The following is a 27917-nucleotide window of genomic DNA, read 5'->3' on the forward strand; positions in this document are numbered from 1 at the left end:
TGTATTTTCAGGTGTCTGCACACACAGCAAGTCCAGATTTACGCTTTATTTCTACACAAAAAGCTTTTACAAGTATCTGCTGATTATTGTCAGAACTGTTGATTTTACACGTTAAATGCAAGCATTGTGCAAACTGTTGCACCATTTCTGAACACCAGAACTACAAAGTTAGCAATGATTCAAGGGTTTGTACTCTCATTCCAGCACATTTATTCTTAGGAGGTGAAAGGAAAACTTGCACTCATAATCCAACAAGAATACAAACACACATAGATTTTTATTTAATCCCACTCTGGGGGAAATTCATTTATTACACCAGCACGAGGGAAAGGAACAAAAAGTGAATTAGAGATATATTAGAAAAATAAAAAACCAAGAAGAAACACAATGAGAACAGTGTACAAAAAAGCCGAAATACTATGTATATAGATGGTTGCTTTAAACAAGGCAAGGCAAGGCAAGGCAAGTTTATTTGTATAGCACAATTCAACAACAAGGTGATTCAAAGTGCTTTACAGAGACATTAGAAACAAGAACAAATAAAAAGCATGATTTAAAATTGATTAAAACAAGCAAATAAACTAACTAACTAATTAACAAACAAACAAACAAACAAACAAACAACAGTATATAAAACCAAAACAGATAAAATCAGAACAGTAGATAAAATCAGTAGTTAAATGTAAGTTTTGAAATTTAAGCTTAAAGTGTGGATTTGGTGTTTTATTCAAATGCAGCTGAGAACAGGTGAGTCTTCAACCTGGATTTAAATAAACTGAGTGTTTCAGCTGATCTGAGGTTTTCTGGGAGTTTGTTCCAGATAAATGGAGCATAAAAGCTGAATGCAGCTTCTCCGTGTCTGGTTCTGACTCTGGGAACTGATAAAAGACCGGATCCAGATGACCTGAGGGATCTGGATGGTTCATACTGGGTCAGGAGGTCACTGATGTAGTTTGGTCCTAAACCATTCAGAGCTTTATAGGCCAGCATCAGAACTTTAAAGTCTATCCTCTGACGGACAATACACCAAGATTTTTTCTTTTTATATGTACCTAAAGTGCAGTGGGCGAGATGATAATACATCTGTAGTTTTAAACAATTTTTCCTCCGTGAGCACATCAGGAGCAACTCAGGGTTTGGGATACTTTGGCATGCAGGCTGGAGCAGTCAAGGACCAAACCACCAACCGTCCAATGAGTCGACGGGTTGCTCTATCTCCTAATCCACACCAAGCCTCAGAAGCTGTGGTTTTTTATGTGATTAGTGCAGAAAAAACTATATTGTAGCTCTTTATTGATTGATCCTGTGCATTAATAGTTAAGCATAATAATCTGAGGTCACCGTATGAACCCCAACCTTGCATCTAAAATGGGTTGAAATGCTGTGCAAGTTGTACCCACGGAGCAAATGCATATGCTATACTCTAATAATAATCTGTGTGGATGTATTTATGTTTGAAGGCAAAAATCAATAACTCAGACACATGGTTCTTATTTAGCACAAACACTATTAAGTAGCCACAAAGAAACACGATACTACAAAGACACACAAAAAGGTTTATTGTGCATGTTTAGGTACATGCAGTCTGCTGTTCATTCAAAACTCACTTTGATTTGATGGAAAGAACACAAAGTCACCTAAATGAATGTGGATATGGTTTCGGTTAAGTGTCCGAACATTCTCTGCGGGCTCTGCTGCTGAATGCAGTCTTTGTGTGTACATGTTTCAACTCACTTCTGGCTCGTTTGGGAATTTTCTGCATGTCCTCTGGTTCCTGTCTGTGGTGCTTTGTAGATTTGGAAGCCTTGGATTTCAAAGCCTGTGCTGTGTTTAGGAGCCGGGTGGGAGGTCCAGATTGCACATGGATAGTTTGGGCTGCAGGGCTACATCCTGTTCCAGGGAGCTCGCTGCTCAGGGACCATCTTCCTTGGCTTGGCTCACATGATTTAAATTGCTGTTCAGCAGAGTCCAACACCACTGCGGTGTTTACACCAGTGCTTCCCAGTGTGCCCAGGTCCAGTATACAAGTCTGCATGGAGATAAACAGAATTGGATAAATTATTGCTGCTTACACAAAATAGCTACAGGAGACATTAAAAAAAAAACTACAAAGAGTCACAACATGAGAACAAAAATCCACAAACCCTCTGAAGTGGGTGAGAAACATTCTCGGGGGGCATGAACGTCAATACAAAATCTCACGAAAGCATTTTCTGTGCCACAATTTGATGTGTGGTTTACACAAGTTTGAAGCTTATGGTGTGAACCTCCTACTGCTGGTAACTCTCACTCTGTTATTGACATATATGCTGGTCTCTATAAAGTTACATTGTAAGAGAAGATAAAATAGATAGCAGGACTCTCATATGGACGTCGTATAATACCAGATAATAATAATGTCATCTCACAGCATATGGTAAGATTATTGGGAGGAACATAGCATTTGTTCCTAGAGCAAGAACATGGTATGATATCATCTCGAAGAATCATACGCGGCCCTGATTGTCAATGCAAAATATCATAAAATCATTTTCTGAGCCATGAGCTGGTAGCTTGTTTGACGTTTAATATCTCAAATGTGCCAAAAGAGATGCAGGGCTTTTAGCCAGCAAGCATCTGGCCCTGTAGCAGTGACAGGACGTGGCATTGGTGGTTCAGTGGTAGATGCAGGAGACGCAGGGCCAATTCCCGGCCAATGCGCTGCTACTTTTTAACAGAATCAGGTAAAGGAAAAAAGTGTGCAAATTTACACACTCAGCCGTACTGGAACTCATTTCACTGCACTGTGTTGAACATGCCAGTTCTTGATACATGCAATCTCAAAGCATATTACATATTTGGGTCAAGAGCTGACAGACAAAAAGGTGAAAACCCACAAGTCTATGTCTGGTTTCACATTGTTTAAAGTCTGAAGCTCTGGGATTAGTCACTCTGCTTTCATAGTGCCACCAAGTGACTCAGTGTGATTCTCCTCACTGACACTTGCACATAATTCAGTTTCAGATCAATCTATAAAAGCACTGAAAGCTTTGAAATATTAATAATCTTGATTTCATCTCAAGTGATCAGTACAGTCGATGACATTCATCCTCTGGTGACCGTGAAAGTAGAAAAGTCAGAGGCTTGTTTTCACATCCTCTTCTGTTTAAAGCAGTAGGTCTGAGAGCGGTCCCCAAAATAACTGTGCTTCCGTTGTTAAAGCCAGACGCGCTATTTTAGCCTTCTAGTGAGGCTCAGTGGTAGAACAAAGCGCCTCACAGTATTGTGAGGTGAAACCCAACAATTCCTCAGAGAGCAAGAACATGTAGCACCTAAATCTAAGCGTGAGGCCATACAGATCATAACAAGTCCAAAATCAATCATAAAGTCAAGCACTCGATACACTAAACTGCAACAATTACAAAATCTCATGGAATCGTTTTCTAAGTGTACCGTGTGATGTTTCGTGTCCATGAGGGTCTGCTTGGAGCTTGGAGCAGCTGTCGACACACCAGAATATTATTCTGGTCATACCAAATCAGTAGTGGGTCATCATTGCTGCAAATTACAACATTTCTCTGGGAAACTAATTAGACATTAAGATCTCCTTAGCAACACTAGAATAGTCAGTAAAACAGGTAAATTCACTGTTAATAAAACTATAAAATATCAAACTAAGCCTTACTGGACGTATTTACTTTCATCCATTTATTTTCAAAACTATAAACCTCAGAGGAGCCTCGAACAGCCATCAGCTGAAATTAAAGTTTTCAATGAAAACGCCGGCTTCAACAAGCTCTTGATATAGCCATGAACAGTGTTGGTCAAGTTACTTGAAAAAAGTAATCAGTAACTAATTACTGATTACTTCCCCAAAAAAGTAATCCTGTTACTTTACTGATTACTTATTTTAAGAACCATGTGTCTGAGTTACAAGTAACGCGTTACTGTGGGCAGTACTGATCTCTGGCCATGAATGTGAAGTGTGTGACGAGTAGCTGTTTCAGTCTAAGTTGGCTGAAGATGTTTTTCAGTGTAATCGTGGAGAAACTGAGGCCATGTCCACACTAATAAGTTTTGGTTTGAAAACGCATCATTTTGGCCTTCCGTCCACACTGAGACGGAAGGCCAAAATGCGTTTTCCTTTCGGTCAAGGAAAACGCAGCGTTTTGAAAACGCTCTCCAAAGCGGATACATTTGGGAAAATGTTTTCGCGTCGCAGTGTTGACAGCGAACTTGGAGCCTTTTCGAAAACGATGACGATGCATGTTAGTCATGTGATGCAGTCATGTGACCAATTAAACTAAGATAGCAGAGGGCATTATACAGCAGTTGTTTTGCTTGCGCTCAATTTTGACAGCCCTATTAAAGGTTAATATCAGTCTGTACGTGCTCCAGAGAGCTTTTCTTCAAATTCTTTAATTCTCACTCTCTTTTACAACTTTGTACTTTTGTGTTACTCGCAGCAATAACTCCGTCTCATTGTTGGTCCATTTAAAAAACTCGGTGCTTTTCCTCAACGTTTTGCTGCAACGTTTCAAAGAGCTGAAAAGTAAATAAACAGCAGATGGATTTAAGGCAGGTCGAATCGTCTTGCGTATCACGCATGCGCAGTACTGAAACGCAAGCATTTCTGTGAAAACAAATGAAAACGATAGTGTGGAGGCGGAGCATTTTCAGACGCCATTTTCAAATTCACCCAGGCTAGTGTGGACGTAGCCTGACATTCTTACCTTGTGAAAGGAGTCCTTGAGTGCATTTCTCTGTGTTTCTCCTGATATTGGGCTGCTCTCCTTATCAGTACCTAAAAGATGTGAGTCAGATAAGGACACGTGCCGTCTTCAAGACATTCCCACGTTAGCAATTCAATATAAATCTGAAAATATTCTTAAACCCATAAAAAACAAACCAATGTTTACCGAGGCAGTAGCGTCCGAGCAGAATGTTAAGCCAGATGTTTCGTCGTTGAGTCCAGCCCCCTGGAGCTTCCACCTCGTACAGACGCTCTCGATACTGCTGGTGCTTCTGCAGGAACCTTTTGAACACTGGACACACAAACACATGTTTTGTTGTATTTCTGTTGGAGCATGGATAAGTCTGAGTGATTATATGAGTAGATAATGAGGCTGAATGCGCTTAGAAATCCAAGACAGCATTTTGTCCTGCAGATTTTTTCTTTGCAACCTGTAGGAACCATGTTTTTAAGGCTTCACCACGGGATGGAAGCTTTGCCCTGTTGTCTACTTTGGGTATAAAATCATTTAATGATCTATTCTAAGGGCATTTTCTCTTCCTTTGAACAACTTGAACAATGAAACCCACTTTTTTGGGTACCCACAGGTCTGTAGCTTTATTCGAGGGATGACACCTCATTTTCCCTCTCAGCCTTTAACCCCACTCATTGAGACTCTTTTGCGTCCACCTCCAAATTAAAACGGTGCTGCTTCATGCAGCTATGAAGAATCCTTTATCTCCGGAGTGTCCCAGTGTTAACTATTCAGTCGCTTTGGGAGCAGGACCTTGGTAAGGAAATCACCCAGGACTTTTGGGAGGATATACTCTTCCGGGTCCACTCGTCATCTATTAGTGCCGGGCATACACTGGTCCAGTGCAAAGTGCTGCACCACACCCACTGGTGAAAACTCGCACTTTCCAAAATCTACCCTGATGCTGATCCTGTCTGTGATAGATGCAAACAAGCCCACGCCTCACTGATGTTGTGGTCCTGTCCCTGCCTTACTAGAGGTACTTCAGGAGCACTTAGATCTAAATGTGTCGGTCTTTGCTGTGACACCTGGTGAGACTGCTTTGCTAGCGTTGACAGATTTCGTGGCTTTTTTAACTCTTTTGGCCAGATGTCTGATTTTGCTCCAGTGGAAGTCAGTCACCCTCCTCTCTCTGAGGCCTGGATTACAGGTGTTCTTTTTAGCAATGTGGAAACGGTAAAACATACTCTATGTGGGTCAACGGCAATATTTCTGAATTCATGGAAACCCTTTTTCAACAATGTAGAAACAGTGCAGTTGTCATGGTTGGCTGTGTGGCAGGCAGGCAAGCAGGAGTGGTGGACCCAAAATGCAGAACTCAGACACGGAAGTGGGACTTAAAGCGCAGCTTTATTGCTGGGAGAAACCTCGTACTAAATAAACTCACTAAAAGACAAACAAAGGTCATAACAGAGGAACTGAGGACTGAAACACTAAACTGGAGCAGGTGACTAAACACTAGAGACGCAAAATACACAGCTAGTTGAGAGTACATTGCAACACTGACACAGAGAAACACAGGGCTTAAATACACAGATGGCAGTAATCAAGGGATGAGAGACAAGAGGGGAACACACCTGGGAGAAATCACAGCTGACGAGACAGGGGAAACGTAAACTGAGCACACTCACATAAGACACAGACCTTCACAATAAAACAGGAAACTCAGACACAGGGAACCAGACAAGACGCTGAACTGAACAGACAGAATCAGAATCAGAAAGGGTTTTATTGCCAAATGTTGAGCAGGTTTACAACATTAGGAAATTGCTGCGGTGCTTCAGTGCAAACATACTGTCATACAGACAGATTCACAAACAGACGGGGTGACACCATAGACAGACAGAGATACAGACTCAGAGGCAGACCGAATATAACACATAGAACTCAAACAATAATCATCATCATAATAATAAACTAGAAAATGATAATAATAAACTTAAAGCGCTGGGTCACCGACCCAGGACCATGACAGCAGTTCTGTGATATACCACTGTGAATCTGGCTGTCCCTATTTTATTGTACTTGGTTCTATGCTACTCTACTGCTTTTATTTTGTTTTATTTTTGTTCACTCCTGACTTCTTTTGGTCATGAGGTACTCTATTATTATTCTGTTTTTTCTACCAAAGATAATCTTGAGTTGCTGTGGATATCCCGTACTGTCTCCACTCTGTGGTTTGCTGTGGGGACCGCGTTTATGACATGGTTAGGTTTCTTTTACATGTATAGCCACAATGTCACTTTGACCGGCACTTTTGGGCACAGCTAAGTCTTTTTTGTCTTTTTTACATGGTGTGCAATCACTCTGTTGTTGTACTGTAATTTGCTGTGATTCTGAAAAATAAAAAGAGTTTGGGAAAAAAAGGAATAAAAGAAAGCAGCAAAAGTCTGGGAAACAACGCTTTGCACGCAATGAGCTTTGGAAAAATGGTCTATATCACCTTAATCTGGCACTTTAAAGGAGATCTGTGTAACCTTGTAAAAACCATTGTCATTAATCAGTGAAATGAAGCAATTAGTGAGTCTTCCCATGAGTGTTCAGGCTCTCTCTCCTTCAAAAAGGACGTTTTGGTCAGATTCAAGTGTTCCTTAAGTGTTCTTTCCAGCGCCTGACAATATCTTTAGTTCTGGACAGCAGTTTTTATCCCTGACCGAGCCTGAGCCCAGCCCTGCTTTCCTTTCCTGAGCTGCCGGACAGCTTGCCAGAACTTTCATGAGGCCAGCTAAAAAATCTGTTCTCCATGGTCTCCTCAGACTTTTCCAAACCCAAGTTTCTGCTTCTGTGAAGCTGCAAAACTTCAGCAAAACTCTTTGATACCAATCGGCTGTTTCAGGCGACCTCTGAGCCAACCATTCAGACTCCACATCCACAACCACTGCTGGGGCCCAAGAGACACGATTATAACAGTTATGTGCCACCATACGCTTTAATATGGTGATTGTTACGGTCACCCGTGCTTAGCGCCAAGGTATAATAACAAAAACAGTAGAGTATCCTGACACCTGCCGGGCACATCTCACCAGGAGACACTCTGGGAAAAGCGACGACAAAAAACTTCAAATGAAACACTCATTGGTTGACCAAATGCCTTTCATTTAAATGAGGGGCTAAATCATCAAGTTCACCTCTGTTTCCAGTTACAGTCAGTGTCATCTTGGATTTCTGTGTGTTTCACTTGGGAAATGCAAATTCCACTATTAAAAAAAACCTATTACATTTTTTTGCGTCATGATGTACAGGTGTGTGATCAGCTTTTAGCTATAACTAGATCATTAGTGCGTGAGTCTACTGAACATTTCTATTGAACAAAAGCGAAGAAAACATGCAGTTCCTTGACCAGATACAGCAAACTGTCTGACAGAGACCTAAAGAAACAAGTATACAAACAGGTCAAAGAAGGACCCGAGCTGACCTGCAGCCATGCTGGGGGATAATGGAGAGCTGACTCCCAGAAACTCCTCCGTAGAGAAGGAGGAGCAGAAATCCTCCAGCATCTGAAGGCCGAAGCCTCTCCTCCTGCAGCTCCTCCTCACCAGCACAGTGTCCAGAACAGGCAGCAGGTAACAGCAGCTGCTCCAGCCGTCACACAGACTCCCTGAAACAGCAGAGGAGGACATGGATTGCATTTAAGAGGTGGATGTAGCTTCCAGGTCTGAAAAGCTAAGTCAGTGTAACTCCTTCAAATAGAAGGACAACAGAGGGTATGATTTATCCATAGAAAGAGATTTGTGAAGCTTCAAAGTGAACACCTTCCTAATAGTCATCTTGGCGTGATTAGTTAGGCCTGGATGTGATCAGAAAATTGAGGAATTGCTCGGTCCTGGAAGATCATCTGATGCAAATTCACATCCAACTCATCTATCTCATATAAGATATTTTAGATCATCCACACTTGCTGCACATCTGCAGGCCACTTTGCAGCCCGCCTCCACCCAGCTCCTAATTTCATGCTGTTTCTGACTTAATTAAAGTTTCAATCCGACTCAAGCCAGTCTTCTGCCCTTAACTTTGCAGCTTTCTTCACATTTGTCCAAACTCCTGCTGGACATACACAAAATATAAATCGCAACCTGCAGATGTGTATGTTCACTGATACCCTGTTTGCCAATCACTCTCATCCTCCTCTGCCCACCTTTGTGCTTCACGGTGTAAAAGCCGACCGCCTGGTTGTCTTTCCACAGCACTTTGCAGCTCTCTTTGGGAGGATGCAGGGAGAACAGTGAAGGCCTCTCCATTATCTGACTGAGCAGAAATACAATCACCCTCTCCATAACAGACTGGACCTGCGGACAACATGCAGAAGTTTCCAGACAGTCGGCTCTGGTAGATTAACGATTCAGCAAATCTTCATTTAGAAATTGATAGAACAGACTTTTTCTGTGAATTTACACCTGAAGCCTGTAAAACTATGGCAAGCTTCAAAAGCCAGTATAACATAGGTTCATGCGTTTTCCAGCTTCACACTCCACTGCACAGCTTGGTTGTATGTATTTATGGTTGTATTTATGTATGTCTTAAGACTTGGAAAAAAAAGAAGGCAACTTGACTTCTTTAAGTTTGTTAAGACATTTCACCTCGAATTCAAGAGGCTTCTTCAGTTCTAAAAACAAATAGTGGACTGTGTCAGGTATTTTATTCCTAATGGGGGCTGTCACCTCTAGAGGTGGTCCTGAGGGTCGTTGACCACTATTTTTATCTTGCACGTCACCATATTGCTGAGTCTGAAGTACACTGAGATGACGTGGTTGGAGAAAATTCTCCCGAGTTTCTCCCGCAAACCCGCTGCATAAGCTGCTACCGACCACACCTACAATGCAATCTTGAGATGATTCTTGTCATGAGTAGACTGATTTATTCTCTCACTGTTCACACCTGTGTACGAGCCATGAAGTGACATAGTGTCTAGACAAATGTACTTTAACACAGTTACCGACACCAAACCACTTCTGGATTTGCTTGACGTTCGCAAGACGTCATCCAAAAGCCACCACTTCCCGTGCAGGTATAGGCTGACCACTGGAAGGTAACATCAGAGCAGAGAGCGTCAGTCTGTGTCTGAGGCTGGAACATCTCACAGAGCAGCGTGCTGAACCCAAACCTTGTGTTTGATCATCCGAAGGGTGCAGTGCCAGCACCGCGCAGGCAGGCTGGCCATCCTCAAACAGCTGCAGCTGGCTCACATTTGTTGCCGTTATTGCCACCTGAGCAGACAGGAAGATAACATCAAGCCAAATGTTGGTAAGGTGGTAAAAACACTTCCACCATAGTTCCCGTTCGAGAGTCACAGTAACCACACAGAGAGTTAATTCAGGGCATCTGCACGCCAAAACAAGTTAAGTTTAATGCTTTAAAAGATCTGTTGTGTATTTCAATACCAAAACATATGCATGATTAGGTGTTATTACATCCAACTCTGTTGTATTTATATAGCGCCAAATCACAACAGTCACCTCAAGGCGCTTCAAATTGTAAGGCAAAGACTCGACAATAATACAGAGAACAATGAGACGATCCCTTATGAGCATGCAGTTGGTGACAGAGGGAAGGAAAAACTCCCTTTTAACAGGAAGAAACCTACATCTACATAAGATTTCAAAGTTTACACTTACTAACTCAAAGTTTTGAGAAAATAACTTGAAATGTAGACGATAAAGTTACATTTCGAGTTACTAGGAGAACACAGTTAATGGATAATATGGATGCTAAAAGATTTTAGGCTCTTGATTTAAGAATGTGAAGCTGTTTATGGTTAGCTGAGATTTTTCTAGATTTTACTGTAGACTAAATAAACAAGTCCGTGTGAATAACTGCAAACATAATTTCATTTATAGCAGACCTTGAAGAATATACAGGGAGTGCAGAATTATTAGGCAAATGAGTATTTTGTCCACATCATCCTCTTCATGCATGTTGTCTTACTCCAAGCTGTATAGGCTCGAAAGCCTACTACCAATTAAACATATTAGGTGATGTGCATCTCTGTAATGAGAAGGGGTGTGGTCTAATGACATCAACACCCTATATCAGGTGTGCATAATTATTAGGCAACGTCCTTTCCTTTGGCAAAATGGGTCAAAAGAAGGACTTGACAGGCTCAGAAAAGTCAAAAATAGTGAGATATCTTGCAGAGGGATGCAGCAGTCTCAAAATTGCAAAGCTTCTGAAGCGTGATCATCGAACAATCAAGCGTTTCATTCAAAATAGTCAACAGGGTCGCAAGAAGCGTGTGGAAAAACCAAGGTGCAAAATAACTGCCCATGAACTGAGAAAAGTCAAGCGTGCAGCTGCCAAGATGCCACTTGCCACCAGTTTGGCCATATTTCAGAGCTGCAACATCACTGGAGTGCCCAAAAGCACAAGGTGTGCAATACTCAGAGACATGGCCAAGGTAAGAAAGGCTGAAAGACGACCACCACTGAACAAGACACACAAGCTGAAACGTCAAGACTGGGCCAAGAAATATCTCAAGACTGATTTTTCTAAGGTTTTATGGACTGATGAAATGAGAGTGAGTCTTGATGGGCCAGATGGATGGGCCCGTGGCTGGATTGGTAAAGGGCAGAGAGCTCCAGTCCCACTCAGACGCCAGCAAGGTGGAGGTGGAGTACTGGTTTGGGCTGGTATCATCAAAGATGAGCTTGTGGGGCCTTTTCGGGTTGAGGATGGAGTCAAGCTCAACTCCCAGTCCTACTGCCAGTTTCTGGAAGACACCTTCTTCAAGCAGTGGTACAGGAAGAAGTCTGCATCCTTCAAGAAAAACATGATTTTCATGCAGGACAATGCTCCATCACACGCGTCCAAGTACTCCACAGCGTGGCTGGCAAGAAAGGGTATAAAAGAAGAAAAACTAATGACATGGCCTCCTTGTTCACCTGATCTGAACCCCATTGAGAACCTGTGGTCCATCATCAAATGTGAGATTTACAAGGAGGGAAAACAGTACACCTCTCTGAACAGTGTCTGGGAGGCTGTGGTTGCTGCTGCACGCAATGTTGATGGTGAACAGATCAAAACACTGACAGAATCCATGGATGGCAGGCTTTTGAGTGTCCTTGCAAAGAAAGGTGGCTATATTGGTCGCTGATTTGTTTTTGTTTTGTTTTTGAATGTCAGAAATGTATATTTGTGAATGTGGAGATGTTATATTGGTTTCACTGGTAAAAATAAATAATTGAAATGGGTATATATTTGTTTTTTGTTAAGTTGCCTAATAATTATGCACAGCAATAGTCACCTGCACACACAGATATCCCCCTAAAATAGCTAAAACTAAAAACAAACTAAAAACTACTTCCAAAAACATTCAGCTTTGATATTAATGAGTTTTTTGGGTTCATTGAGAACATGGTTGTTGTTCAATAATAAAATTATTCCTCAAAAATACAACTTGCCTAATAATTCTGCACTCCCTGTATTATTTGCAATAATAATCAGTCACCCAAATGTGGTTAGGTACCTTTGAGGTCTGCGATGACTGAAACCACTCATTATCACAGGGGCTGGACTCCAGAGAGGACATGTACTGTTCAGACGCAGATGTCAGGTCATTGTGATCCACAGATGGCAGGTCTACAGGGTACATGGCCTCTTGGAGAGGATACAGATGTTTAAGATGTACTTACGCATTTACACAAGATACAAAAAATAGAAACAAAACGTGAGTCTTGACTTTATGGATCTGATTACATTAGTATTCTCCCGTGTGCGACCACCAGATTGTCTTTAAAACGGTTAATCTTTAAAGCTGCGTCCCCTTCATTTAACACTGCAAATACACGAGAGAATGAATTATGAGTCCGCACAAGCTGTCCGGTCCTCCCGGTAAAATCGGCGCATAAGTTAATGCAACGGTCCCCAGTCCCCGGGCCACGGACCGGTACTGGCCCGTGAGTCGTTTGGTAGCGGGCCGCGAGAGTTGAGGCTCGAGTGTGAAATTTAGGGGTTTTATTTATTATTTATTTTTTATCGTTAACTTGGTTTCCCTGGGTCTTTTCCCATGTGTTATGAATAAATTTTCTTGTTTTCTGGTACCGGTACTGGTTTTATTTTGTTGGATTTATCCGCGACACCTTAAAGGCTGGTCCATGAAACTCTTGTCGGACATAGACCGGTCCGTGGCGCAATAAAGGTTGGGAACCGCAGGGTTACAGTTTTTTACAGACTTAGGTCACTTTTGCAAAACTCTTCACACAATCCTCCTAACTGACCGTCAGCTTGGCAAAGCAGTTCATTTCACATTCAAAATGCACTACAACTACTAAAACACTTCATTCAGGTCTCAAATAAACTCATTCTTCCAGAACACTAGCAAAGGTTGACAGCCGACAAACACACTTTGTCACCCACAAAACAATGACCTAAAAAACACTAACAACATGTAGCATTACACAGTGTTTACTTGTGTAAAACAAGGACACATCTCTGTTTATAATTTCAGTATATGTTACTGGAATGAATCAGACATCATGCAGAATTCGTTAATATTTGTTTATGTATTTTTTATTTTTTTGCACTAAGTAATCCCAAAATACAAGAATTTGTATACACACCATCCACTGATACACATACAATAGTAATGCTAATCTACTCGGTCTTCTCCATTTGGCCACAGGTTCTCATCCACATCACATCTTATGTCATCTAGGGCAACACACCTAGGAAAGAATCTTCTGGCATGCCAGAATTGAAGGAGTTGAACAATTGAAGGAGTAACACCTGTGTAGATGTTCATCTACAATGAGAATCAGCTGTGGCTGGTTAAACTGCATTTTTAGATTTAAAATATGTTTCAATAAAATATTGTTGTTGAATTTTGCTGTCTTTTCAAGTTTTGCATTGTGTTATTGTTTTGGCCATAAGTTTAACAGTTTTGAAAACAGTATGTAAGCACATGCAAAATGTCCTGTACGTACAAAGATTTTTGGCAGTTGTTGTGTCTGAGTGAGAAGATAATTCATGAAATTTGAGAGATGTAGTCATTGAATGCATTTTGTGCCAAAACAATGATAACTGGTCCTCAGTTTAGCCCACATAGACTTCTGTTGTGCTCACTGTGTGAGGAGTTTTGCAAACGTGACCTAAGTATTGGGAAATGTGTCCTAGCGTCTGTAAAAAACTGTAATGCAGATTTCTGCTAAACAATCGGTTCACACAGCCAAATCAAACCAACTCATATCGGTGGATCTGAAGGAAACAAAATCAAAATGTAGCAGATAGCAACCTAAGAACTGTTTACTTCAATCGTTTCATAAAAAGGCTGCAAATGATCATACGCTGCTTGAGCTGCTTTTAATCTGAGTGCTGTAAACAGCTGTGTGAACCTTGAACTGCAACGCAAACAAGAACACGTCACGACAAAGGCTTCATAACAAACTCGAACATGAATTTATTTAATTTCGTTAACTTACTTTCTATGGACCGGATGAGCCCTTATTGCTTATCAGCAACGTCCCTACAGTCCCGAAATGTAACTTTGATGAGCCTACTCAACCACTAACATCTTCTTTTCTTTGGCCCGGAGCGTCATCCTCTGGTCACAGAGAGAGTTACAAAAATACACGCCATTGTTCGCGGTCTGACTCCATTAACCAATCACAGCAGAGTGTACCTTCGGCGATGACCCTTTGGGCGATGTAATTTAGCACTGGCATGGAATACAGGCATGACGGGAAATGCGCGTTGACGGTTTCAGAATAAAAGAACACGCTTTACCAAGCAAGCACAAAAGGACATTGTTTTTATTTAGCTCATGTTAAAATCTTGCAGTAACAGTCAATCTTCGCTATCTGTTATTAATTTGTAACTTTTTTTTGTTTAACCTCCTAGGACCTGCAGTCCACATATGTGGGCATCACATTTTGGGTTATTTAGACCAAAATACTAAATTTTGCTCTGCAAGGGCCTGATATCCACTTACGAGGACATTATACTGTTACTGTCCTATCGAAATTTCAAACGAATATTCTTATATGTGGCTCTCATTTTCAGGTCCCAGGTCAGCATTGGTGGTTCGGGTCTCAGGAGGTTAACACTTAGAAAATCCTTGAAAAAACAGTTTTTACCCTAACTTCCCAAAAATGGCTGCAAAAATATTATATAGTGATATTTATTTTCCATTATAAATGACTCAGTCTTTTACAAATGCTTCATCCTGGACTATACATATTTCATATTACATAGTTTATTATATAGTTAGATGGTTATAGAGAGAGAGAGAGAGAGAGAGAGAGTGAGTTTTGTTTTATTTTGAAAACAGAGTCCCGGAAGCGGTATGCTAGAAGTAGCTTTTATGTTGTCAGCGGCAGTCTGCGTTTGTGTTTCGCCGTCGGTGACCTGTCGGTGACATTTGCAAACAATGCTCCTCGGGCTGACTAGAGGGCGGGTGCTGCCGTCTCCTCGGCGCTGCCTCCTGCATTGTCGCCACATTAAATCTGCAGCCACCGCTGCGGTGAGTGTTATTTAACGTCCTTCATGTTGGTCGTTTAACTTCAATGCGTGTTGTGCACGAAGTCACGTGCACAGCATGTCTTACCTGCGTGCACGGTACAACCTGCTAGCAAAGCATTAATTAACAAGGCTAATTATGAATAAGCATTAATTAAAAGGGTTAATAAAGCACGAGGCCCAATACCACCGTGTACAAATGCTAATTATTATCTCTGCGCATTAAACTTGAGTCAGCGAAACCTGTAAAAGTTTAGGCGGCACTAAAGGTCTTTGCGAAGGCTTTTTATATGTTAGCATACACTACAAGCGAACCTTAAATTGCAAAATACGGCGACCCGTATTTTTTCCCGAAATGAAATATGAAATTGTCACACCCTTCTGAGCTATTTAGACGAAATATTGAGTCCAGAAAAACAAGCAATTCAACCCTTGGAATGTGTCACAGAATTTTTCTTGATTCTTGATTATTCTTGTCTATGTACGCATTGGTGGTTCAGTGGTAGAATTCTCGCCTGCCACGCGGGAGGCCCGGGTTCGATTCCCGGCCAATGCAACCTCCCTTTTTCTTTGTCAGAGGCGACATAAAAATTATGCGTCTACTTTCTCGAATCAAATAAATATGAATAAGTATTTGGATGCGTTCATAAAAGGTATAAATTCTCTAAGCCTATTGTAGAATGCACCGTTTTTCCTGTTTGCTGGAAATGTAACATTGATCTCTACCGTCTACTGAGTGTTGAACTAGTGTAAGAATTGCGGAAGGGGGCGGCAATCGGTTCTTATTCTGTTGTGCAAAAATCCTTAGTGTGCGCATTGGTGGTTCAGTGGTAGAATTCTCGCCTGCCACGCGGGAGGCCCGGGTTCGATTCCCGGCCAATGCAACACCTAATTTTCTTTTCTTTGTGTCATGAGAGGTGTGCAACTATAGCAACTTTAAAATATATGACACCATATTTCTTTTTCTGAAAGAAATATGGTGTCATCTTATCACCCAGTAGGATTAGCCTGATGGTGTTAAAGGCCCTGGAAATTTCAAAAAGCATAATGCTTAGTACATGCCAACTGACCCAGAAAGCCCTCCATTTCCTGTGCAAAAGTCATATCAGCAAGCATTGGTGGTTCAGTGGTAGAATTCTCGCCTGCCACGCGGGAGGCCCGGGTTCGATTCCCGGCCAATGCAAGGCTAGTTCTTTTCTTCCGTGTGTGGGTATTTAGAGCAGCTATGAATGTCTACGTTTAAAACTGCTTCTGTACTTACTATATAGGACTGAAAGCTAGTGTGGTGAACTTTGGATAGAATACAGGTTAAAGTCACTTTTGCATTTGCTTGCTCTTTGTGGCACAGAAATTGGCTGTGGGGCCATGATCTGTTTTCTGTTCAAAGGCCACAGTGTCAAGCATTGGTGGTTCAGTGGTAGAATTCTCGCCTGCCACGCGGGAGGCCCGGGTTCGATTCCCGGCCAATGCAAGGCTTACTTTTCATCCCCCTCTCTATTATTTATGTGTAGGCATTCAGACGGGCTATAAATTCTTTAACTGTCTTGTGGACAGCACACCTTAAATTCTACTTATCTGTTAGCCAGCAATCAAACTTTGAGAGATGCTGTACAGCTGGCTCATCTGCAGAACTGTAGGTGAGTCCCCGCCCCCAGTGTGTTCGCTTGAGAGGTAACATCTTCCTGAACTTGGCTCAAAATGAGCCCACAGACAGTTTGCAGTTATTTGAGAATAGGGCTGTGCGATATGACCAAAATCCCATATCCCGATATAAGACATCTATCGTCCGATAACGATATAAGTCACAAAAATGTAACATTTTCTGTAAATTCTGTGAATCTCGGGCAGCTCGACCTGCGTGAAATGTTTCCAGCTTGGCGTCGTGTACCTGGAGTCGAGTGTTTTAACCGATGCATGAAACGATACATTTTTAGACATAAGTTGTAACGGCCGTTGTTTTCTTTGTGAGTATTTATTACACAGTGTGCTGCGGGGAAAAGCCTGTTCTAACGTTTGAGTCTAAGGTTTATTTTTTAGCACCTGACGGCTCCTTTTTGCTTCTCATCCGTAAACAGTCTGCATTCTCTTTCACATGATTCAGTTTATTTTGAACAGTCTCAACAGGATCTTGAGCTTTATTCTGAAAGGTTTATGTGGAAAATAAACAAGCGGACACATGGCGCGATGGTTTTACCGTCGTTGTTGTTAACGACAACACATAAAAACAGGCACTTGTCCGTCCGTGTGGTTATATTAAATATAAGAGAAAGAGAGAACTTTAAGAAATTAATATAGCCACTACAGTGACCATCAAAATGATGAAAAATATCGCCGTGAACAGTTTAGTTTATTTTGCGACATCACGAAACAAACGATAGCGTAAAATGAAACGATAGACGTTTTTATATCGTCATCCGATATATATCGTTATATCGAACAGCTCTATTTGAGAATGTGCTTGTTTTATTGATTGTAACATGGGAACATGTACAATCATACAGCTTGTTGGAGACACGCTTATTGGGGCACAACAATGAAATACAGTGGGAACACCTGATGTGGTCACCTGTACATCTAACACATCCTGACAGAGTGATAAAACCGCAGACAGTAAAAAAAAATTTTTTGTGTGCAGTGCCTTCTGGGACCGACAACCTGAACAGAACTTAAGGGGCACCTCTTGGTTGTCAAAAGATGGGGAGCATCTCCTTGCTGCTAGAGTCCCTCCCCACTGAGCCCCTCTCAGCAGGAAGTCAAGTAGGCCATTTACATAAAAAGGGGAAGACCATCTCTGAATCGAGAAGGGTGCCTAAGCCCATTGTTTGTCAGTGGTGCTAGTTTCAGTCATTATGCAAATATATTGTTTTTAAGGTTGAGGAAATATGCAGTTAGCAATGGTTTCTCTGTTTCCATTGCCAGCTCCTTCAGTCTCAGGAAAACCAGGGCCATCACAGGTGACCCCTTGCACCCTACCCACCACTTGTTTGCCACACTGTCCTCTGGTGGGCACCTTAGATCAGTCAGGTTCAACACCTGCTGACTCCTTTCGATGTGTAGGAGCAGCAGTTACATCTATTACTATTACATCTGGTGCCAACTAGTGAGATCAATGATGGGTTTGTTGACTAGTCGCACACATCCCTAATATAGACAGTATAAAAGACGTAGCTACCACATTGTCATCCATTGATTACTGAAGCATTTCTGCTGTCTTGTTTTTTAAAAAAAAAACTAGACAAAACAACAATGGGTGGGTCTTTCTGTGAAATGGCTCACTCATTGGCTAATGACCATAAGCATACCATGGATATCCTTTTTTCTAAAACACGATATGCCCAAGAATTAAAATACAGACAATTTTTGTTATCCAGTGTGACTCAAAACAAGTGACCGTTTCCAGTAATTTAGCAGAAAAAATCTACAGAGGTCAAGTCAGAAATAAATACAGGGTATTTCATTTGTATTATTACATATTATCAGGCTATCATTATAACAAGTAGTGGATGCTTTTGGTATTGTATTGTGTGTAACTCTGTATTCATTTATGTGTCTGCACAGAGTGGTGTTGGAGACAGCGTGCTCTCTGCATTTAGGTCTATATGTGGCGAGGACGGCGTCTCATTGGGCGAAGCTGTTAGAGAACAACATGGCAAAGATGAGTCTGTACACAGGTCAGCATCTCCCATCTCACACACAAAAAATCAAACATTGACCTATACTGATTTACAGATAAGCAGAGGAGCTGCCATATTTCTTGTGTTTTTCTCCAGACTTTAACTTTTTTTCTTGTTTCTGTGTCTTTTACTCAGTATCAGAGTGTTTTGTCGTTTTCATACCTTTCTCTCAAACATGTATTGAGAGAGTTTTTGTTGTTGTTCTTGTTGCCGTGGAACTGTTACTTTCATTGAGGAATGGGACTGTGGTGTTTACTCTTTTGTTTTTTAAACTAAACTTTTTGTCATTGGCAGACAATCAAACATTGATCTGTACTGATTTAGAGACAAGCAGAGGGGCCACCATCTTTCTTGTGTGCTTAAGTTGCTGACTGTGTAGTTGGCCAATTTTAGTTTCACAGTCAGATCCACCCTTGCTCGTCACACATGGGCCTGAAAACAATGCTAAATGTGCTAGTGGCCTGTGGGGCCATCATGTGTTTTCAGTGGAGAAGTTTCTGCAGCAAGCATTGGTGGTTCAGTGGTAGAATTCTCGCCTGCCACGCGGGAGGCCCGGGTTCGATTCCCGGCCAATGCAACACTAATTTTTCTTCCCTTTTTTATTATATATGTGTAAATCTGTTATAGAATCATAACTTTCTGTTTTCAGTGGATCACCCATGCTAGCACCATTGACCAACAATGGGCCAGCAGGTCAGTGTCATAATCATTAATATGCAAATTATCATGATCATTGATCAATGGCTATAGTACCATTCACAGGGAGTTGAACAATGGCTCCAATCACAGCATTATAAGATGGTGAACGATGTACTCTTAGAACCCCTCCTCCATTCAGAAATGGTCATTTACATTTTCACATAAATGGGCTCCTCGACTTCCTGCTCAAACCGCAAATCAAACAGCACCAGTCGATCCAATCGCACATTTTTAGCCAGTGAAAAATCACCTGATTACTTACATGTAACTGTCTGAGTGTGGGTTCGAGTTCTGATTGGGACAAAGCTTGTGTTACATTAACACAGTGGTTCCCAAACGTTTTTTGCTGGGCCCCCCTTTGTTTTACAAGAAAAATGTTCGCGCCCCCCACGCACAAACACATCCTCCAACCACACACACCTATATTTTGATCCATTGCGGTTAATTTCACACCTCAAACATTTAGCAAACAATTAAGCAAATACAAGTAATCTGCAGTAAATTACAGGTAGTAAGAAAATAAACTACAAACTCTTTTACGCTACGTCCACACCTACACGGGTATTTTTGAAAACGCAGCTGTTTCGTCCACATGTAAACGAGATTTTTTAAAAACAGAGTTCGTCAAGCAATGTCAAAGGTATGTGCCTTTTTTCACGTCACGCTGTGCGCCACGTTATTGTTTACATGAGATGAATTGCAGAATAGCAGATAGAGACAAAATACTGTTAATCTGACTATCTGCAGGTTTTACACGCTTACATACACACGCAGTTACAGTCCCTCCATTTACAAAGGCAGAGGCCGGGTTCGATTCCCGGCCAATGCAGTCTAATTTTCTTCTTCTTTTCTTTGTGTCATGAGACGTGTGCAACTATAGAAAATTAGACTGCATTGGCCGGGAATCGAACCCGGGCCTTAACAGCTTTTTTGTACTCCAAGTGCTTCTGCTTCAAATGATGAAATAGGTTTGTAGTGTTTCCTCTCTTCGCCACGACGGCCCGCTTGCATGTTCCACGAAAGAATTGTGCTTTGGTGGGTATCGGATGGACGAAAACCAAACCACTTCCACACCACCGAAGTTGCACCATTTTTACTGACCAATTCTGCTTCACCCGTTTCATTCAAAGATGCGCTTTTGTCCATATCATTGTCCATCGCCGCCATACTTTTTCTGCCATGTGCGTATGAGCGTATAAAAACAAAGGCACTGCGCATTTTACCCATATTCTATTGCGATATTTCATTTTCTTATCGTTGCCTAACGTTATGCCAGTATTACCGTGAACGGTATAATGTGGTCCAGCCCTATTGCTGAGTTTTGTGAAGATGTGTAGGGATCGAAGGCAACGTGCTATGTTGTTAGCAAAAGAGGCTCTCTGTGTGTCCCAGGTTAACACGAAGAAATGGATTGATAGTAAAGCACTAAAAAGGCAATTTCAGCCTGGGGACAGGTCTGTCCGTCCCTGCTTCTGCTCTTGGGCCCCTATTTTATAGTGAAGAAGGTGACAGGTGTTCACATTAAAAAAATAAGAGTTTGGCAAGGCAACAGTAACGTACCTAGGTAAGCAGGTTGGTTTTGGACAGGTCCACCCGGTGGAGGCAAAGATTGTCGCAGTCTTGAACTATCCGACTCCGACCACCAGGCAGGAGCTAAAGCAGTTCCTCGGTATGATATTACCGGTGTTTCTGTAAAAACTTCTCTGCCAATGTGGTTCTTTTAACCAGGTTATGTAGCCCAAAGGTACAATTGGAATGGTCTGTAGAGTGCCAGCATGCGTTCGAGTCAGCAAATTCCTTCCACTGCAGCGCCCCTGTCTTAGCGGCTCCTGATTCTCTCAACCTTTCAAGCTAGATGTTGATGCTAGTGCCACTGGAGCTGATGTTGTGTTATTGCAGGATGATGAGGCGTGCGTGTGTCATCCTGTCTTGTTTTTTCTATATCAAGTTGAAATGCCATCAGCAGAACTATTCTACTGTAGAGAAGGAAGCATGAGCTCTGCTTCTCGCCCTGCAGCATTTTGCAGTGCATGTTGGCTCCAGCTCCTCTCTGGTAACTGTACTCGCAGACCACAATCCTGTCGTTTTTCTTCACCGAATGTACAATGATAACCAACGACTGGGCACTGCTGGCACAGGATTATAATCTTGTGATTAAGCATAAGAAAGATACTGACAACATAGTAGCTGACGCACTCTCATGCAGCTCACAGTGAAGTGTTTTGTAGCCAACAATCCTAAATGTGCTACTGGCCTGTGGGACCGTCCTCTGTCTTCTGCGCAAAGGGTGCTGCAGCGTGCATTGGTGGTTCAGTGGTAGAATTCTCGCCTGCCACGCGGGAGGCCCGGGTTCGATTCCCGGCCAATGCAACACATACTTTTTTTTCACACACACACACACACTATATAACAATATATACACAGTTAAGTCTGTAATTATCCATACCCCTGGCAAATTTTGTCTTACAAAGTTACTTTTATTCAACCCGCAAATTTATTTTTTGTTTTGACTGGACGGACACAGGCAGACACTCACAACTAGAACAAAACTGTCTTATATACAATATCAACTGTTTCTTCCTCATTAGTTTTTTTTCCTTCCATCCATCTAAGTCTCTCTGTCTCATAGAAAGCAGACTCCTGAAACTCCTTCCAGGTCATTTCTTTGTCCATGCCTTTGTCTCTGTATAGAGTACACTTTCAAAGGGCAGCAAATATAGTTTTCCTGCCACTTCAGGGAAGCCCGTATGAATGTGTGGACTATTTGGTCCCTGTGGCTGAATCTGCAGAGGTAGCGTCCGGTTCCCTCTGGAAAAATTCTGTCTGAACAAATTCTTCAAAGGGCATTTTAGGGTTACTGATTCCCTCAGCAGCATAACTTTGATGTATCTTCTTTGAACAATAGAAATACGGCACAGGCCCTCGATGGTAAAAAAAAAATAGTGGATGGAAGATCCACCTGTCTCATACTGGGACTTGGGCTGTCCACAGGCAAGACAAATCTTTCTGCCTTCCTTCCTCAGGTTGCTCCTGCTGTTGATTCTCTAAGATGCGTTCCACAATCTTCTCTATTGAGTCTTGTGTCAGAGGTGTAGACAGGGCAGGAGGAGGTGGGTTTAAGTAAGCTGGCTCCATGGTGACCACAGGAACACTGGTTGTCTCACTCCCTTCAGTTAAAGAGTGCCACAGTTGCTGAGTCTGCAGAAGTTTTTCTGGGCTTGTGTTCAAAGAAGTGTTTAGAAGCTTAGCCAAGTGTTTCACATAACGGGATATGTGTAGCTTGGATGTGGGTGCAGCAAGCTGTTGAGATCAGCACACTAGGTCCTGCTTCACAGGTGCAGACTTGTCCTGAAGCTAATTTTTAATTCTTGTATCTTCATCCGATGGGTCCTGGAGAAGGTATCGAAGTGGCTCCTTGTGGAACGCCACCGATTTTCCCTGAGTAGAATACAACTTTCTTGTGAATCTTGACATACAATCATCAATGGTCATGAAAATTTGCATATTAATGATAATGAAACTGGCCTCACAGCCCATTGTTTATTTAGTGGACTAGTTTCAGTCTGTGTGCAAATGTACTGTTTAGAAGTTTGGGGAAACCTGCATCCAGCTGAGACTAAAGAAGTCATTTGGATGAGTTACGAAACGTTTCTCCCACTGAAAACACTACGTCCAGATGTACAGAATCAACTTTTTGGAATTTACTTTCCGGGATGATTGAGCATACATCAAGACAGAATAGTTCATAATTTACCATGCCTTTTTATCACAGCTGATAAAATGTAACCGTCTTTAACCAAGTGATGGACGTTTTCTTACACTAATCAAGTAAATGAAATCACAGTGAACACTTCTCTTACCTTTAAAATACACCTGCAATTTTTAATCTATTGGTTTACTCTTATTTTAAACAACGTTTATTACCTTTGACGAATGAACAAGGATCGCTGAGATCTGTTGCAAGTGGTGCATAACTTGTCTTTTTTCCTGAAACTTAAAAGTGGAAATTGTTTAAAACTGCCAGGTCTCAAACTCGCAACAGCGCCGGAAGGGTCACAGTGGTGAATAATATATTAAATCCGTAGTTTAGCACTACCATAGAGAATGAATGGGAAACTGTTTAGACCTGTTGAGCTAAACAATCCCAGCCTCCCATGCAGAGGCCCGGGTTCGATTCCTGGCCACTGCAGAAATTCCTACAGCAAGCAATCCTTTTTAAATTCAACCCAGTAACTCCAAGTAGGCTGGTGTTACATCCTGTGAGACTGTGGTAGTGTGTGGGTGTGGTGTTGCTCTCTCTCTCCCCCTCCTCCTCTCTAGCTCCACCCCTCTCTGTCTCTTTTTCTCTCTGCCCTCTCTCCACGACGGAGCTGCTGCTCACTCCCTCATTTGGCACCAGGACCCAGTCAGCAATTAACTCTCAGATGTTATATAGGGTTGGGGAAGAACTGTGTGGTTTTGGGTTTTTTTTCTCTTCATCTTTGCACTGCTTTCTATTGAATGAAGAGGTCCTATGGTGTGGTTGTCCTTGCTGCAGTTTGGAGTTGTGAAAGCAGTGGGGAGGTTGCTACATTGGTAGCGTGGGCTTGTGGGCCTCAGCAGCAGTAAGGTGTGTGTTGCTAGTAATGGTTAGGGTGGGCCTGTGGGCTCCAGAAGTGCATTTTTCTTTGTTGTTTGTTTGTTCATCCTCCTTTAGACACATAAGACTTAGTTGTGACCTTTTTTCTTTTTTTTATCTTATTGATAAAGCAGTGTTGCCATCTCTTTGTGTTAGGATTGTTTGTAATAAAAACGTAATATTTGCCATACTGCTCTGTTTGGCTCCCTTCTCATTCTTTCCCGGTTCTATTTGTTACTGTTTCCCACGTCTTTGCTGAGACCTTATTTGTGGGGACGTAACAATGTGGGGGTTCGTCCGGGATCTCAGTGAAAGGAATTGAAACAGCTTTGTATGAGTTTTGGTGTCTGTATGTTGTTCTCGGGTTGCTTGCTTAACTCTGGTGTATTTGGAACTCTCTCCCCAGTTAGCGCAGGTGAGTGTCTAGCTGAGTGTAATCTCTTCCTTCAGACACTCGTTCTTTATTTTGCCTTTTTTATTTTCGGAGTAATCCCGGGTGGGGATTAGGTCCCTGTCGGGGGTAGGCTTTTCAGTGCTTTGAGCACTGAAGGTTCGCCTTTAAAGTTGCCTCGAGCCTGGTACACTCCAGAAGCTAGGTAGGCTAGCATTCGAGGGTAGGTAGGACTGAGGAGAGGTTCCATGGTATTGTTATTCATTGTTTAGCCCCAAGGGTATATGTTTCCTCCTTCCTTTGGAGTGTGTGTTACATGTCTCTCTTTTATTGGTATTGTTAGCCCTGAAGTATTGTTGATAAAGTGGCTAATGGTGCCTAAGAGCAGGCGCAAAGTGTGGTTGAGCCAGCTACTGAATCTGAGAATCCCTCCACTTACCCATCATTAGCCAAATGTCTTACCGCTGCGCCTGAAGATGATGGTACAAAGGGGGGTAAGTAGCAAACATGTTTGGTTTCTGACGGTTTGTTGATACACAGGTGGAGTCCAATGTCAGGAGACAAGTACAGTTCAGCAGATAGTGTTTCCAATTTTCACCAGCAGGTGCTACGGTTAGCACATGAACATTCATAGTCCGGTCATTTGGGTGTTACAAGACATATGACCGCATATTGGAACATTTCTTTTGGCCAGCAATGAAAGCAGATGTGGTGCAGTTATGTAACACAGCATGCAGTTCCAGCATGCGTTCGAGTCAGCAAATTCCTTCCACTGCAGCGCCCCTGTCTTAGCGGCTCCTGATTCTCTCAACCTTTCAAGCTCGATGTTGATACATTCACCGAATGTACAATGATAACCAACGACTGATGCACTGGGCACTGCTGGCACAGGATTATAATCTTGTGATTAAGCATAAGAAAGATACTGACAACATAGTAGCTGACGCACTCTCACGCAGCTCATAGTGAAGTGTTGTAGCCAACAATCCTAAATGTGCTACTGGCCTGTGGGACCGTCCTCTGTCTTCTGTGCAAAGGTTGCTGCAGCAAGCATTGGTGGTTCAGTGGTAGAATTCTCGCCTGCCACGCGGGAGGCCCGGGTTCGATTCCCGGCCAATGCAGCACCTGTTTTTCTTTCCTCTTTTTACACACACACACACACACACACACACAATATAACAATATATACACCGTTAAGCCTGTAATTATCCATACCCCTGGCAAATTTTGTCTTAAAGTTACTTTTATTCAACCCGCAAATTTATTTTTTGTTTTGACTGGAAAGGACACAGGCAGACACTCACAACTAGAACAAAACTGTCTTATATACAATATCAACTGTTTCTTCCTCATTAGTTTTTTTTCCTTCCATCCATCTAAGTCTCTCTGCCTCATAGAAAGCAGACTCCTGAAACTCCTTCCAGGTCATTTCCTTGTCCACGCCTTTGTCTCTGTATAGAGTACACTTTCAAAGGGCAGCAAATATATTTTTCCTGCCACTCCAGCGAAGCCCGTATGAATGTGTGGACTATTTGGTCCCTGTTTCAGGTCCCTGTGGCTGAATCTGCTTTTCCTCCATCCTTCTCTTCTCCCTCTTCTTGGTAGCATCCGGTTCCCTCTGGAAAAATTCTGTCTGAGCAAATTCTTCAAAGGGCATTTTAGGGTTACAGATTCCCTCAGCAGCATAACTTTGATGCACCTTGTTGGAACAATAGGAATAGCGCACTGGTAAAAAATAATGGACGGTGGATCCATCTGTCTCATATTGAGACTTGGGCTGTCCACAGGCAAGACAAGTCTTTGTCTGCCTTTTTCCCCTCAGGCTGCTGCTGCCTTTCCAAGATGCCCTCCACAATCTTCTCTATTGAGACTTGTGTCAGTGGTGTAGACAGGGCAGGCTTTATGGTGACTACAGGGACACTAGTTGTTTCACTGCCTTCAGTTAAAGAGTGCCCCAGCTGCTGAGTCTCCAGAAGTTTTTCTGGGCTTATGTTCAAAGATGAATTGGTGTTGAGAAGTTTAGCCAAGTGCTTCACATACCGGGATACGTGCACCTTGGATGTGGGATGCAGCAAGCTGTTGGGATCTGTAGCAGAGCGATGGACCATGTCTGCATAATCTTGATCCACAAGCTTCAGGATGTCCTTCTTCCCATGGTACTTTAGCAACAGATCATCTATTGCCTCTTTCATGGGTCGTGTCCAGCGTGTGTGGTCCAGCACAAAAACCTGTCCACCTGTCTTTATAGGTCCAGTGTGAGCACTCCTTGGTGAGGCCCGCATCGGCAGAGGTAGAGCTTTAGAGATTTCTGGGAAACAATAGTAATAGTTACTCATATATCATGTAATGAACTAATAATAATAATAATAATAATAATAATAATAATGTATACATTAATAATAATAATAATAATAATAATAATGTATACATTAATAATAATAATAATAATAATAGTAGTAATGACACGGAATTCTTTGACAATACCATTATGTTAACTTACCCATGACTGTTGTAGGTTACTGGGTGTCTTCTGATGCTAACTCCTGCTTTAAAAGTGCACCAGAGAAAGGGTGGGTGACAAGTGGTGCTGGTGCGCAGGATGCCACACCTAGCGGTGCCATGCTGGAGGAGGGTCCCGCTGCTGGAACCTGAAGTTGGGCAGCCACAGGTTTTGGAACCGAGGATGGGGGCTGAAGGGCAGCCGGTTCATCTTTTCTCAAGGTTTTGTGTTTGTCCCAGTTTAGAGTGACTGGACGGCAGCCTGGCTCTCTGTATTCAAGCCCAAATCGCTCACCAGTGTCTCTGTCAGAGAGGTGAAGTGCAGGGTCACTCTCCTGGAGGCTGCATTCAACTCCACCACTAGAGCTGGATCAAAAACAGAAGGGAGAATGACATCTGGCTGCTTACGGTCCACCAGTCTTTGGTAGTTCCATCGTGCCACCCCTGTCATGCCCTGGGCCTGGAATAGTTCAGTGGATACGTGAGTCCCGGTAATCCACTGGGCCTGGTGGAAATGATAACCCTCCTGCTGTGAAGTGCCTCGGACAGGAATCCAGATGGGGACCTTGGCACCTTCACCAGGGACATGGTTAAGCTGAAGAGTCCCACCGTACCTAAACATTACACCCTCTGAGAGCTCAGGGTCACTGAGGCAGCCACGCAAAATGTGGACTCTCTGAACGCGCCACGCCTTCAGCATGGTTGGCTTGAAGAGTGGGAGGTTGTTGGGGTCTGTGGCCAGGTGAAAATGGTTCAGGATCTTTTCCACTCTGTTCAGCAGTTCAGTGGGTTGTGGTATTTGGATCCTGCAGTGCTCCCGTATGTGTTGCTTTGTGGGATTAGCA

General features: G+C 42.5%; 2 protein-coding genes and 7 non-coding genes across 9 annotated transcripts in view; 8 read left to right on the top strand and 1 right to left on the bottom strand.

Annotated features, from left to right (window-relative positions):
• Positions 1-1536: 1536 nt before the first annotated feature.
• On the bottom strand, positions 1537-14370 carry fam169b (family with sequence similarity 169 member B). The gene is made up of 9 exons (XM_026172569.1): positions 14156-14370; positions 12205-12335; positions 9847-9949; positions 9679-9764; positions 8881-9031; positions 8161-8343; positions 4899-5024; positions 4713-4783; positions 1537-2029 (listed from the first exon to the last, which is right to left on the bottom strand). The coding sequence occupies exons 2-9, from the start codon at positions 12328-12330 to the stop codon at positions 1664-1666; spliced, it is 1212 nt and encodes a 403-aa protein (XP_026028354.1). The 5' UTR covers positions 12331-12335; positions 14156-14370; the 3' UTR covers positions 1537-1663.
• A 656-nt stretch (positions 14371-15026) lies between these two features.
• The window catches only part of ldhd (lactate dehydrogenase D), a 49787-nt gene continuing 36896 nt past the window's right edge, over positions 15027-27917 (top strand). The window contains exons 1-2 of the mRNA XM_026172570.1: positions 15027-15195; positions 18750-18862. Of these exons, the coding sequence (XP_026028355.1) occupies positions 15103-15195; positions 18750-18862 (206 nt within the window). The 5' untranslated portion in view covers positions 15027-15102. The remainder of the gene's footprint in view (positions 15196-18749; positions 18863-27917) is intronic.
• On the top strand, positions 15677-15747 carry trnag-gcc (transfer RNA glycine (anticodon GCC)). Its single transcript has one exon. It is a non-coding gene; the product is annotated as a tRNA-Gly (tRNA).
• Positions 16005-16075, top strand: trnag-gcc (transfer RNA glycine (anticodon GCC)). The gene has a single exon. It is a non-coding gene; the product is annotated as a tRNA-Gly (tRNA).
• Positions 16304-16374, top strand: trnag-gcc (transfer RNA glycine (anticodon GCC)). The gene has a single exon. It is a non-coding gene; the product is annotated as a tRNA-Gly (tRNA).
• trnag-gcc (transfer RNA glycine (anticodon GCC)) lies at positions 16592-16662 on the top strand. Its single transcript has one exon. It is a non-coding gene; the product is annotated as a tRNA-Gly (tRNA).
• Positions 19372-19442, top strand: trnag-gcc (transfer RNA glycine (anticodon GCC)). Its single transcript has one exon. It is a non-coding gene; the product is annotated as a tRNA-Gly (tRNA).
• Positions 21864-21934, top strand: trnag-gcc (transfer RNA glycine (anticodon GCC)). The gene has a single exon. It is a non-coding gene; the product is annotated as a tRNA-Gly (tRNA).
• On the top strand, positions 25624-25694 carry trnag-gcc (transfer RNA glycine (anticodon GCC)). Its single transcript has one exon. It is a non-coding gene; the product is annotated as a tRNA-Gly (tRNA).

The sequence above is a fragment of the Astatotilapia calliptera genome, chromosome 7 (assembly GCF_900246225.1).
Source record: "Astatotilapia calliptera chromosome 7, fAstCal1.2, whole genome shotgun sequence".
NCBI classification, from domain to species: domain Eukaryota; kingdom Metazoa; phylum Chordata; class Actinopteri; order Cichliformes; family Cichlidae; genus Astatotilapia; species Astatotilapia calliptera.

What these genes read in the sequence shown, in the direction of transcription:
- fam169b (XM_026172569.1), bottom strand. Translation starts at nt 12,330, where the DNA reads ATGTACCCTGTAGACCTGCCATCTGTGGATCACAATGACCTGACATCT. An exon ending in CCAGAAGTGGTTTGGTGTCG is followed by an intron (nt 9,032 to 9,678) that starts GTAACTGTGTTA and finishes TGTTGTCCGCAG; the next exon opens with GTCCAGTCTGTTATGGAGAG. An exon ending in GCTCGGACGCTACTGCCTCG is followed by an intron (nt 4,784 to 4,898) that starts GTAAACATTGGT and finishes CACATCTTTTAG; the next exon opens with GTACTGATAAGGAGAGCAGC.